Source organism: Ornithodoros turicata, chromosome 1 (assembly GCF_037126465.1).
Source record: "Ornithodoros turicata isolate Travis chromosome 1, ASM3712646v1, whole genome shotgun sequence".
In the NCBI taxonomy this organism is placed as follows: Eukaryota; Metazoa; Arthropoda; class Arachnida; order Ixodida; family Argasidae; genus Ornithodoros; species Ornithodoros turicata.
The window spans coordinates 206,659,627-206,674,151 of record NC_088201.1 but is presented as its reverse complement, the minus strand read 5'-3'; the positions used below and the strand labels follow the sequence as shown (position 1 = coordinate 206,674,151).

Below are 14,525 nucleotides of genomic sequence, written 5' to 3'. Positions count from 1 at the left end.
CTCCATTTCTCATCATCTCCCCACCCTCACAATGTGCATGTCGATGGGGTGTTACTTGTACGATGTCATGATTGTTGACAATGGTTTACATGTTCTTGATCTCTGCCCTAATTTATTTGGTTCCAATCTGTTCCAGCAGAGATGGTCACTCCTGGGCACACCATCCTTCCTGGCCAAGTCGGCCAGTGGAAAGGCATCCAAGACACGCTTGGCCTTGGATCACCTGCTGAAAAGGATCCAGGAGGGGCTTTTCATTTGCATGGTTTCTCGTGACAGTGAGTGAGTATTTCAATTTGTATCATCAGTCAGTCTTGCATCACTTTATCGTTTCACTCCTTCACTGTGCTGCAGCACATTTCAACTTAAAACTGATATTATTCCGGCTCATTTGCTCTAGCCGTATGTACCGCCGTTCTTTAGTGACTGTAACACATGCTTGTAGTGTTCATAACTTAAATGTCATACGTATGTCTAGAAAGGTAGAACCTAAGGAGCTGATGTCTCTTGTAACTTCACATGAAATTAGAGTATTTTGTTGGGTTGGCATGCTGCTTGTCCACCCTTGAACAGTAGCATTCCTTTGCGATTGAAATCGCGTCTTTTTACCCACTTAGAATTCGCGGCAATAAGTGCAGAGCATGGCGGATAATGCTCGGTGTCCCTCTCCTTGTTTTTTGTCGGGAACAAAGTCGTTGAGTGAAGCTACTGGTCACTGACTAGTACGTGTAGCTGTTTACCTTAATATATTGGGAGCTTCTGTTTCTCCATAGCAGTAAGAAAGTCTGGTGCCCTCTGTAAGGCTGGTGCACCCCGATGCTGTGCTCTACTCTCCATAGTATTTATTCATCCAGAATGCAAGAAGCATAGTCTTTGTTATGACGATAGTCTAAAAGCTGAGTAGTAAAGAAAGTCTACTTTGGTCACAAAATGTTATACTGGTGCGACGTACTTGCAGTATGCTGTTTTAAAATGATTAGTGGGTAAAATGGATGCGAGGCAAATGGGGAGGTGGTTCCAATAATGATTTGTGCGCGGAGCAAAGAAATCAGTGCTAGATTCAACATGGAAATTGTGTGCTTTCTCTCCTTTTTTTTTTGTTGATAAGTAGTACAGGTGCGGGACGTGCATGAGAAAGTATGAAATGCGTTAGAGGGCTGCGAATTTATGCGGTGCATATTTGATGGCAAAAATACAGGCATGCAATTCTCTGGTGCACGTTGAGATTAGTGCAGTTGTTTTATACTATACTATACTATTTACTATAAACTAACCATCTCATTCCTGCATACATCACCCGTGGCACTAGTCATCAAAAGTAAAAATATATACTTGCTTCACCGACGGCGTTGCTGATTCTTTCACTTAAAAGGATGGTCTCGTTCCCCCTGCCCCTTTCATCAAGTGTACCATTCGATTGCCGTTTGTGGAAAATGGAATACTTCGAATATACCCGACGAAACTTGTCACAGTTATTGAATAACTGAATTAAATTGATAAAGATTGCAGAGCATGCCATGATCTGTGTTGGCAACAATAAGAACAGCCACGTGGCCCTGCGGGGAAGCTCGTGATACGATACAGAAATCATCTGCTTTTGCGCGCGCTAGTGCACCGGCGTAATCAGACGACTTTCAGAAGTTACTGGGGACCGCGGCAACTCTCGTACATTTACTTTCAGTTCTCAGGTGAAAACCGCACATTCTGAGAACTGGAAAACATGGTGGTTTAGAACAACTATGTTAATCCTCAGAGGCAAGATAAAAGTCGCAGCACAACCCCACCCACAAACACAAATCTGAAGTCGCCGGCCACCGGCGCTCGCGGTCGCATTACAGCTCCTACCACAAATGTATTATGCGTGCTTCCATTACACTCCCCGTTGCACACTGATCATGTTCCAAAATCAAGTGTCGCTGACGACGTACATGAAGAAGGAGTGTGTGTTTATTTAAAAAGTGCATTAAATACTCACAGAAAGAAAACACGTGACTTAGCTTCCATGTATCCGATTGTGCGCCACATTATCGGAGACCCCACAGTCAATGCTCGGACTACATTCTCCGCTCGCAGAGATATATGCCTGACTGTCCCCATTTCAAGAGCAAAGGCAATGACTCAACCCAAGGTGCTTTGGCAAGTTACAATTTGCATGACAACGACTACGTACCCGCAGGTCAACGTCATGCGTGATGTATGTGTAGAGGAGGTGGTGTTCCTCTACATGAGTCCTGACCGGCGATGGTGGAATGTCCCAGCGGGCAGATGGTCGTGGCCTCACGCTAGGACGGTGCCGGTAGAACTGCCGTGCCAGCGCCGTAGCACGTGGCAGCAGAGGCACGTCTTCGTCATCACACACGGGCCGCCACATCATTCCCCCCCCTCAGACGCGGAGCGGTGTAGAGCTAGCGGTTGAGGGCCGCGTCGATACATGAAGAGGAGGAAGACGGGCGACACGTAGTACAGGGACTGCTGGTCTTGCGTCTTGTGTTGAGTGGGCAGAAGAGCTGGCCGGGAGGGTTCCAGGGGCGGGCTGAAGCGGAGAGCAGAGTAGGCAGGTAGGCAGAACGTAATGCAGGATGGAGCGACAGAACCGCGACCGGTTCGTGAGCGGTGAGCTCGTAGTGTCGCCAAGAAGAGTGCCGGGGAAGACCATCGCGAAGCACGGGGAGACCGGGAGTAGAACTCGGTGGCCTCCGTGCATGTCCCCGGTGGAACGTTGGTCACTGTGCCTCTTGAGCGCTATTGGATGGGCTGCCAGCACCCTGTATCGAAGCCTGGTGGGAAGGCAAGGCGGGCAGGGTTCTTGGGACTGGCATGACGATGAGGATGGGGCCATGCAGCCGCAACGGCGTACCGCGACCAGAGCGTGATGCTCGTGAAGGTGCCGCTGGTGGATGCCCGAGGAGTGCCATCGCGAAGCATGTGGCGACGTGACGCAGAGCGAGAGACCATGGCGATGCGAGCTGAGTAGATGAGCGAGCTGAGTAGAACCATGGTGTTGCGCGGCCGGGCGTTGCGATGAGTGGAGCCGCGGTGAATTGACGTCGTCGCCTAGCGGTTCCTCGGTAGAACGTTGCACCGTACCTTCGGAGGTGGGCTTGCAGTAACTTGGGATGGTGCTTGGCCGAATTATGCCGAACATGGTGTTCGTTGTTCGGGTCACCAAATGTAGAGGAGGTGGTGTTCCTCTACATGAGTCCTGACCGGCGATGGTGGAATGTCCCAGCGGGCAGATGGTCGTGGCCTCACGCTAGGACGGTGCCGGTAGAACTGCCGTGCCAGCGCCGTAGCACGTGGCAGCAGAGGCACGTCTTCGTCATCACACACGGGCCGCCACATATGCATGAGAGAAGCGCAGGTTTCGTCGTCTGCTATCCGGTACGTTTTGACAAATTCCTCGAAAACGACTTCGTTATTCCAAATGAAACTTTGACGGTTGTATGTCTACAATACGCTTGAAAGTAGTTTTCGCTAAGTTTCGGAATCGCCCCGGCTGTACGAGACGGTCGCTCTAACACATATGTTGTGATTGGAACTACCTGTTGAATTACTTGGCACATATATCCTCGAATAATCTCAAAGTGACACTTGTGATTATATGACTGAAGCGTGGTAATTTGGAACCAAACACATTCTTTTTTTACAACAATTTTAGACCACATCCGTAATGACCAACACTCTAACATCCTTGTGTCTTCACACAATCACTCTGCACAAAATCATCAATATCTGACAAGGTTTAAACCAATATTGTACTATCCAAATATGAGTGATTTAAGGTCTTTATAACCAGCATAAGACCTTAAGCTATTTCTTCGCCTGTAGTGGAGAGTACTCACAGCACCATAATGGTCATGAAAGAACTGATGTTCTGGGGCTGGAAGGAACAAATACATACAAGCGTCAATTTGCCTAAGAAATTAACGATGAAAGATGAAAGTCACTGAAAAGATTAGCTAGCTCTAGTACTCGAACCCACATCTTCTGGATTGCCGGTCCAGGGCTCTACCAATTGAGCTAAGCTAACACGCCTTCTCAGCGACTTCCAGGGTGCGTCATCTGAAGGGACAAACCAGTCACTCTCTCTCACTCATCCTCCTTTCACTCTTACATTTTCGCTCACTCATACACACATTCATACGACGGGATCGACGCAGGCGGCAAATGTTGAACATGAAAGAATTGATGATCTGAGGCTGGAACAACTTAGAAGGAACAAATACATACAAGCCTCAATTTGCCTAAGAAATTAACGATGAAAGATGAAAGTCACTGAAAAGGTTAGCTAGCTGTAGGACTCGAACTCACATCTTCTGGATTGCCGGTCCAGGGCTCTACCAATTGAGCTAAGCTAACACGCCTTCTCAGCGACTTCCAGGGTGCGTCATCTGAAGGGACAAACCAGTCACTCTCTCACACTCATCCTCCTTTCACTCTTACATTTTCGCTCATTCATACGCACATTCATACGACGGGATCGACGCAGGCGGCAAATGTTGAACATGAAAGAACTGATGATCTGAGGCTGGAACAACATAGAAGGAACAAATACATACAAGCCTCAATTTGCCTAAGAAATTACCGATGAAAGATGAAAGTCACTGAAAAGGTTAGCTAGCTGTAGGACTCGAACCCACATCTTCTGGATTGCCAGTCCAGGGCTCTACCAATTGAGCTAAGCTAACACGCCTTCTCAGCGACTTCCAGGGTGCGTCATCTGAAGGGACAAACCAGCCACTCTCTCTCACTCATCCTCCTTTCACTCTTACAATCACTCGGCAATCCAGAAGATGTGGGTTCGAGTCCTACAGCTAGCTAACCTTTTCAGTGACTTTCATCTTTCACCATAATGGTGTCTGTACTAGTGCCACCATACTGAATGTGTAATGTGCAGAGGTGTGAGCATGTGGAGCTGCATTCCAATGGTAGCAACTGTCGTACTACATATTCTGCATTTTCTTTCTTACAGGAGTGTTTTGCGTATGAGCTTTGCAGAGGCAGCAAGCTGAAGAACAGAGCCACCCTACGAGGAAGTTCTGGGGATTGTTTCGAAAACAGCAGAAGTGTAAGGGAACGTTTTACCTGGTAACCAGATGTGCTTTGCAACTTTGTGTGGTTTTGATTGCTAAAGATTCAACACACTTCACAGATTTTTCCACCCTTTCTGTGTATGCACAATAAATGCTCGATCCTGTACTCTGACTTGTGTCACACATTACTGCACGACTTGCAATTCCATTAAAGGGAGACACACACAATTACCCATCCTATGGTTCTGTTCCCACATTTGTGGGAACCAATCCAGTCCACACTTCAATCAAAAGCCGACTCTCTCAGGTGCCCGTGAAAATTACAGGAAAGAGCCGGCAACATAGCTGCCATTAAAATCCATGCAAATTTTATGGCTGCATTTTTTGTAAGACACTGTAATTTTAACGGGAAAAAAACAGCATTCTGGCTACATGAAAATTACCGTAAATTGAACGGCAATACTTCTCCCACAGACAATATCACAACAACCTTCTCGCTGCACGATCACCAATTGCACCACTGAAAGAGATGTCGTTTGCTCGGCTTGAGCTCTCCGGAGCACATATGTCTGTTTATATAAATATTCACAACGCATTTTTCGGTTCCGGACTCTCAATTACTGTGGGACAGACTCGATGGTTACACTTCATTGCGTTGGAGGACAACCTGCACGCATGACAGCTTTTGTCCGGCAAAGGGTTGTGGAGATAAAACAGACGGTCAACACTACCGACCGGAAATATGTGCAAACGGGTACGAATCCCGTAGTTTAGCGGGAACGGACCCACGCGGCTCAAAGGCCCCTCGCACAGCGCAGTGGTGGTTGGCATTACAGTTACTGTCATGGAACCTAAAAATGATTCTACCGAATTAGGAGATATGAAAATTGTTTAGATATCTGCCATCAACCGACTTTGTCGGCAATGTTGGTTATGGTAACATACATGTATAATCGGAGCTGCATAGAAGGGGGACGTTTTCCCACGTTACACCGTCGCACATGGAGAAATGATTTGAGCGTGTAACCATTGCTGTCGGAACACGTTCAGAACTTATGTGCATCGACGGTACCCTTCTCTCAAGTCACTACCTGTACACCCTCACTTTATAAGTGCACGCCTCGTCTGTGTCGAAGTGCTTTCAACTTAAGTAAATTCTTTTGTAACTGAGAAGGAGAATGGCACGAAGTGAAACTGAGCATGTACGAGAAGGTGTGCAATGGGCCAAGATGAACGCGCAAGGTGCATGTGGTTTCCGCATGTCGTTACAGACGCACGTTGTTCATTGCTAGTTGTTGTGCGATCATTATACTGTGTTAAGCACGCGAATTGTGTATTTTGTACCGCGGTGTGTATGTTCACGCCTCGAACATTCTTCACGGTTCTGGACGTAACCAACATGGCCGACGTAATCGCTGGTGTGTACGGGAAATGGCGCCTTGCATTTTGCATAGCCCCTGTACCCCAGCAGTTTTTTTACGGTACAGGTACCCTCTTGTCTTCTCTGTCTGTGCTCTCTGTTTATTTCACTTTTTCTATGCACTCGGTTAAAGGACCAAAGGTAAAAGATAAACCTGAGGGGCACCTCAGCTGCTGTAGAGTTTGAAAGTGAGGCATATGTTTAGAATTCAAGCGTGCCACAATCCCATCTGTGGACGGCCGTTACGAGCTTCTTGGCTCTCATCGGCACAGCCTAGAGATGTGACACGCTCACGTGCAGCCATGGAGCATTTGCTCATTTTTTATATTTATATCTGTATTCACTGGCTTTGCACTGCGGCCTCCAGAGGTGTTGCTAACAACCTGGAACATTGATGTCTTGCTGAGACACAGTGTTTGTGCCGACCCAAGAGCGTGTCACATCTCTACGCTGTGCGGATGAGAGCCAAGAAGCTCGAAACGGCCGTCCAGAGCTGAGAATGCGGCACGCTTGAATTGTAAACATATGCCTCACGTGCAGCCATGGAACATTTACTCATTTTTATATTTGTGTCTATATATATATATATATATATATATATATATATATACAGGGTGTTTCACAAAACGTGTCATTCGGACTATATAAAAAAACGGGGCGACGGAAAACTACGGGGTAAACGGTATTTGTGTGGTAACTAACTCTGCCAGCTTGCAAATATATTTTCACTTGATTTTAATTATAAGAAATTGAATTTATTTAATTGAACTAAAAAATTCCCCAAGTCAATTTGAAGTTTTTCTTTTTTATATACAGAGCTAGAGAGCGTGTAGTAAACTTAGTCAGATCCACCAAGAAATCCGCGCGATACTGCAAATGGAACTGCCGAAAAAAGGTCCCAAAATTGAGGCTTCAAAGTTTCGGGTATTCAGCAGCGCACAAAATGAGACGCAAAGATACGCGGAGAGGAGGACATGCTTCTGCCCCCATGAATCTAGAACAATTTATCGTCTGACCGGCGTGCAGCACAGCACAAGACGCGCCGATAACAGCGCTGGTGACATTCTCCCATACGTTGATAAGCGTAAAAAAAATAGTAATAATATTCCGCCTCTGTGTTCCCGTTTTTTTTTTCTTTTTTCGACCTTCTCTCTTACATGGAGGCAGGAGCATGTCCTCCTCTCCGCGCATCTCTGCGACTGATTTGGTACTCTGTTAAATAACCGAAACTTTGAAGCCTCAATTTCGGGACTTTTTTTGGGCAGTTCCATTTGCAATATCCAAGGATTTCTTGGTGGATCTGACTAAGTTCGCTAAGAGCTCTCTAATTCTGTAAAAAAACGTGAGGTTGACTTGCGAAATTTTTAAAATCAATTAAAGAAATTCAATTTTTAAAATTACCATCAAATGAAAATATTTTTGCGAGGTGGCAAATTTAGTTGCCACGCAAATGCCGTTTACCCCGTATTTTTTCCGTCGCCCCGTTTTTTTTACAAAGCCCGAATAATGTTTTGTGAAACACCCTGAATATCCTAAACATACTTGGATGGCGTTATGTGAAGAGCACATTGCACACACACTGAAAGGTGATCACTTCGAATGTGTTCACTGCATTTTACTGTATTTCTGAAGTAACCGTAGTTATGTGCGCGTTTCGTGGAGAACGTACTTTCAGCACAAAGCTGACACGGCTGCAGCTGTCAACGGACGACACACGGAAAAATCGGGTATCTTTGGCACGCATCCCACTCATTGGCGTCGCTAGGGTCGGCGGCATCCGGTGCGGCTACAGCATCCGTCACCCCCTTCTCCTCTTCCCGTGCCCCGATAACACGGACATCACATAGTTCCCGCATATGTGACATCCCACGGCCACAAGTCTGTGTGTCGCTTACACTGGTTCATTCAGACTGGAAGCGTTCGAGTTGCAGTGTTGCCAAATCTCATTCACAGGAAGTCGCTAGTGGCGCCCCGAAAAGTGGCTAAAAGTCGCTCAAATTGAAACTGAAAGTCGCTAAAAAAAGTCGCTGCCGGTTATGTGCCCGTTTTGTTAGTTGCACGTTATGGTTATGAAACAATGCGGTGACTGAGCTACGAAGATGTTTCAGCGAATGAGCGTGCTATACGGCCAAGAGAGGACTCGATAAAATCAGTCTGAGGTAGATAAAAATGCGAGAAAGAAGAAAGAGAAAAAAGAAATTTTCTTTTTTCTCGTTTCGGACTTCGATCGTTATTGTGAAGGGGCTATTATCTTATTCCCCACCTCCCCCCCCCCCCAGCAATGGGGTAGAGTATCACCTCTTGCGATGAACCTCCCACTTTCCATTTCAGAATAAAGTTGTTGTTGTTTTTTTCTCGTTTTGTCATCGGTGGGACAGAACGTGGTTTCTTTATTGCTTGCAAAGTTTCTGGCCCCTTTTCGTGCTTTTATGACCTACTATGCTTCTTTATGTCCGAGCGACAACCTCGCATAAATCACACAGTTACATTGGATGCACTGGGCCCTTGTGTCACACTCTCTTAACTGGACGCAGCTATCCCTTGAACACTGGCAGCATCACCCAGCACTTGCGGTACTTCTGGTCTTACTTAGGAGGCATTTTGGAAACCGCAGCACGTCAGAAAAGAGACAAACTGGAAACAGCTCCAAGAAACTAGCGCTGCAAAAAGTAGCGAGCAGCAACGAAAGTGCACCCGCCGCACGCTGGACCTCTCAGGGGCAGGTGATTGGCCCTGAGCAGTTACGGAGGCGAAAGGTGGTGCGATTTTATATTGTTCTTCCCCAGAGCTTGTCGTTCACCGAAATGTGCCAAGAAAATCATGATTCTTCCTGACTTAACGAAGGAATATTTGTGGCACTAAAAAGTCGCTGAACATATTAAAAGGTCACTAGAAAATCCGCTAATCTCAAATAAAATTTTGTCGCTAGACACCAGCCGAAATTTACTAAATTTAGCGGCTTTTCCCCAAATTTGGCAATACTGTAGAAAGGAGGTAAGGAGAACGCAGACGTCGCACAGTTTCGACCGACGTACCGCCTTGAACCTTCGAGTTGCTGACTAGCAGGGAAGTTGTGCACCGAGCAAAACTGATGCTACACTGAAGGCGCTACTCGAAGGTGGTTATGTGCGTAAACGCTTGTTTCAGCGAGCCCGTCTTGTTCGCTTCTCGGTGTCCGATGTCGTTTCTCCTGAGCCTCTTTAACATGTAGAATTTTTTGCTACTTGAAGCACTACTTCTTGACACGGACGTCGCGCCTTCCGAGACTTTACCCTGTTACCGAGTCGTTGCCGGTTACGATTACCTCGTACTTCCTACACTGCTTTCGACGTCTTGGGTGTCCTCCTCAGGGGCCTTCCGCTTGCGGACAGCACCTGCGATCGCCACTGGTAACTGCCACCAGTGAGCGCCAGTGGACCGCCAGTTGTCGGCGGCAACCTGAAGGTTGGATCGTGAATGTTCGTCGTCGGTTTGCCTTCAGCGCTGCGACTGCGCCCCTCGCCGCGCTGCACCCGCCGCGGCCCGCAGCCCCCGCACCCCTGTTGTGACGCCACTGATTCTACTACCAATTTTCTGAAAACGTAGTCACACGCAGTGCAAAACCTGCTGGTACGGTGTGTTGGTGATACGAAACGCGTGTTGTTTTCCACCTGTATTGCGGGAATTACACTGAAATAGACTCTTTCTTGAGGGTGATTCATAATTATGCATTTTGCCCGTTTTCTCACAAGTTCCTTAACTGAAAGGTCGCAAGCCGGAAATGCCACAAAATATTGTCTTCAAGATGTACAACATTCTTCAAAAGTCAGTTCGGCCTCCAGCATGATAGCATCCACTTTCTGGAGAACTTCGAAGAGTCCCTCGACCAACAAACAGCTTCTCCATAGAGGGAAGACCGTTGTAATGTCACTTCATAATGCTAATTATGCTAAGTTACGAAGAACTTATGCTACTCTCTGAAGACACCCTTCGTCCTCAGTCGTCTGAAGCATTTATCGATATTTCTTGCAACATCTTGCCTACTGAATGCTATGGTGCCACATCCCCTTATAGCTAACACAATTTACAGCACAACTTAACCTGGTACGAATAAGACGATTAAAAGCGTAGCAATATCTGCCATCCCAGACAGAACACCGTCTCCTACCGGCGTCGGAAACAGATCCCAATGTCTATATCAGGAAATGGACGTCCGCATGACTTTTCTGTGATATAGATGGATTGATATACGTAGTCCGACATCCGCTAAATTACCTGTCGCTGCTCTTTCACGGATTGTCCCTGGTTGATTGGATGTTATTCGCAATGTGACTCAATACGCCATGCAATTCCTCATTTCAGTGTTGTTTGCGTATGTAATCGAATAAAAGTTAGGCATCCCACCCTTCTTTTTGACTCACAGGCGAACGTGCACTCGAATGCGTGGAAGGATCGCAAGAAAACCAATGTATAGTGTGTATAGTGTTTTTCGAGTGCAAGTGAATGCGTCTTCCCTTGTACAGCTTTTTGGCTGAGTGGCATGAGGGACCGACTATTTTCTATCGCGCTAATTTTCTGAGGCGCTCAGGCGCTAATATTCTATCGCGTGAAATGCAAGAAACAAGGAGTATCAGAAAAGGAAGAAGAAAGAAAACGACTGGAGACGGTGGCAGCTCAAATAATGGCAGAAAGAAAGACGCTGATAATAATTCTGCAAAGAGATTATACTGACCTCTAAAAACTAAAAAAAAAAATAACGGTACAGCATTCGCTGGAGGTACGTGCAGCCAGGGTGTCGGAGCGAAGCGAAAACCAGAACCGAAAATCGAAAAAAAAAAACGCTATTTTGGTGCGAACAGGAACGGAATCGAAACCGTACACGTTTTTTTTTTTTTTTTTTTCGCTCAGGAGAAACACCGAAAAATTTATTTAACGGTTTTCGGTCCAAGAACAAACTTCGCCGGTTTGCACTGCGGATAGGCGAATGAAACTGACGTCGTGTGTTCTGAAGTCATGTCATGGATACTTCACGAAGGTTAAGGTTATGGTGGAATGTATGTCGGTATACTGTGACCCTTAGGCTCCCTTTGTAACGTTTTATCGTTCGCGCACATAGAGGCACATGTGCCGTAGTGTTCGTTTTAATTTCACTCGCCCAAACTCTCCTCAACTAAACAACGACCCAAGGGGCTGCGTAACGGCTTCTCTATCGGCAATGTCGCGCAACGCGTCCCTTGTCTGAGAGCAGCGAAGTTGAATACATTTAGGTATCCGCGAGGGCAAGCGCGTGCGAAGTGGCACCTGTTTTGTGGAAAACGAAGAAAAGAAAACAGAACCGGTCGAGCGCGTTTGTGAGTGAAGGTTTTCTTCGATTTGCGTCGTACTCGTGCAGTGGTGCTTGCTGGCTAGGGAGCAGCAACATGCATTCGGATGGGACGCGATCGCACCAATCCAGCAAGAAACTATTTGACGTATATCATCACGACAAACACGTCCGTGTGTATCATGCGCTCCTAGGAAGGCAAAAGCCTATTTGAAAAGACAGTCACCAACAGGAACCAGGAGCTACCAATTTCGCAGCTGCCTGTTAATATTAAATACCATGTATGCGGAATAGACGGGTTTACATTTAGCACACTGGATTTTTTTTTTCTGGGAATGAATATGCCCACCAGAAGCAGAACCGGTTAAAACCTATATGAACCGTTATTTTGTTTTTTTTTTTTTTTGCTCCGGAGCAGAACCGGTACCGGACCGTTTATGACAGAACCGGAACAAAAACCGGAACGAAAAACGTTTCGTTTTGACACCCTGCATGCAGCATCCCGGGAAGATCCTGTCGTCCTCCTCATACGTCCATATGGAACCTCCTGGATACGTCCATAAAATGTATGTTCGTAGGAAGTGGTTTTCGGCGGCCACTTGTATGTCCGGCTGATACCCGCTGGACAAATCTCGTTATCCTAAGGAATATCCGTGTTTCCGGGAAAGTAGTTGCCGCGTACATCCATGGGACATAATTTTCTGACCGGGATCATTTTGTCAGATTATTAGTCAAGCACACAACCGGAATGTTTAGCTTCTATGTCTTCACACGGAATTGTGGTATTTGAGTAACGTTAATGCTGATTTCATTTCCAACGCCAGTTCTCGTTGGTGACGTACTTTGGCAGGAATGATTGACATGTTTTGCACAATTAGTCTTCGTACTGACGAAGAAGACAGCTTTAGACACTCGTGAGTAAATACCGCACACATGTACAATGTCGTTCGTCTACGATATTGGAGTTCTGAATATGTGGTGTATCTTTGTGCACTGTATTGCACTTTCCACGTGGATGCGAACCTGAGCTATGTGATATGTACTCTTCCTTTCTGTTTTGACGCCTTAATAGCGTTTGCTTTCTTTCCGTTTTGTTCGGGCCCGGAGGAAATGCACATGCGAAATAGTGTCGCGGGCATCCCCTTCCCTCTTAATGAACCCAAAAATGCAGCTATATGTTCTCTTCGGTATCTACCATGACCTTCGGTTGATATTCTCGCTTCCGCTGACATGGAGTCAAACGAAAACGAAGTGCCTTTCGGTAGGTTGGTTACGGCCGTTCGTGCAGTGCCGTAGCGCCCGTAGAAATTTCAGGCCGAGTGCGTCGCCCCAGTACTCAGTCCTCTTAAAACACCGTTTCTTCTACGTTGGCCAAACTATGGAGTGTGCTAGTAAAAAACGGGCAGGCACAAAAGCAACTTAGAATACTGGAGCACATCGGCAGTTATCTAAGAACTAGTTGTGGACCACATGGACGGAAACCCTAGTTTTGTTCCGTCAATCGGCAACTTCAAAAGGTTACTGGGGGAAGAGGTCGCCTATCTTCTGTTTAGTTCACCAGTTCTTGAAGCGTCTGTAAGACTCTAGCTGACTACTTCCACACCGCACTGGTGGTAGCGTCACCTTTCCTGCTGTTCTTAATGCATCTTCTGGAAGTGTAAGTGGGTATTCCATATATTAATTTGGGTGGTCGCGCTAAATAAATCCATTGCTGGTTTGAGCTGTCGTCTGTATCGTCTTTGTGCTGCCGGAGTTCAGGCAGCGTTCTATATGGATTGCATCCACCAGCTAGACCGCGTGTATGTATTCCTCTTATTTTTGTGCGCATATTTATTCAGCATATGCACAAAACGTGTTACACCACATCAGTGGATCTTGGCGCATATTTCGTAGCCATTCTTACATCAACGCTTCAAGGTCTTGAATAGAACAACGAGGTATATACTCTTGAAATATAAACTGTACTTACGTCGTCTGAAGATGTCCTACTCTGCGGTGCAATATCTTCCAGCAATCCAGCGCCATGAGCCAGCGCAGTTACCTAGAAATGCAGTAGAGCATAATGATGAATGGTGACGAATCCATGTGTTCTCTCCATTTTGTGTCATCGATCAAGACCACGTTTGTATATGTATACTTCTCATGCATAGCTCTTGCCTTAACTGTGCCCAGTAGTACCTACAGTTCAGTACAAACGGTAACCAGGGAGACGCAGCGTCACTGGATGACGTGCTTAGGCCACATCTCCTCCGGTTTACCTTAGCGGCAAAATATGTAAAAGTTCTGCCTGAAAACACCTACACACGTTTTTCAATATCGGCTACTGTAAGGTTAACTTGACTGGGTCGAGCGGTTATTTGTTACAGATATCTTACAAAAACGCAATGACTGTATTGCTGACGTAATTTTCGCAAGCAGGCTATTCGCCTAGGAGGACATTCTGTCGCAGAGCGTAGGTAATTGCTGCACTGCTAATTATTCAACAATTATTCTCACTTTTATAAAGAGATGCCGTGTCTGTCCGGGTCGATCTCGAAGCTAGAGCGCCGTTTCACCTCTCATTCATTGCCGACAAGAACGCCGCAAGTTATTCATACCAACGGAGTTGTTTCAGCAAAAGGGGTTGTTTCAGCGCATTTTGATGCAATACATGTCAAGAGCAGGCGCCGGACGTTGAGAATACCTTCTGTTAAAATCCCGGATGACGTCATAGAAAAAGTCTAATCAGGAAACACCCTTTGTGGACCTGCTGGCGCCTGCCAGTAGCGTGCGG

General features: G+C 46.4%; 1 protein-coding gene and 1 non-coding gene across 2 annotated transcripts in view; both read right to left on the bottom strand.

Moving 5' to 3' along the window:
- The window catches only part of LOC135378997 (uncharacterized), a 355,209-nt gene that overhangs the window by 146,434 nt on the left and 194,250 nt on the right, over positions 1 to 14,525 (bottom strand). Inside the window, exon 10 of the mRNA XM_064612222.1 lies at positions 13,722 to 13,793. Within this exon, the coding sequence (XP_064468292.1) occupies positions 13,722 to 13,793 (72 nt within the window). The remainder of the gene's footprint in view (positions 1 to 13,721; positions 13,794 to 14,525) is intronic.
- Trnaa-ggc (transfer RNA alanine (anticodon GGC)) lies at positions 4,613 to 4,685 on the bottom strand. Its single transcript has one exon. It is a non-coding gene; the product is annotated as a tRNA-Ala (tRNA).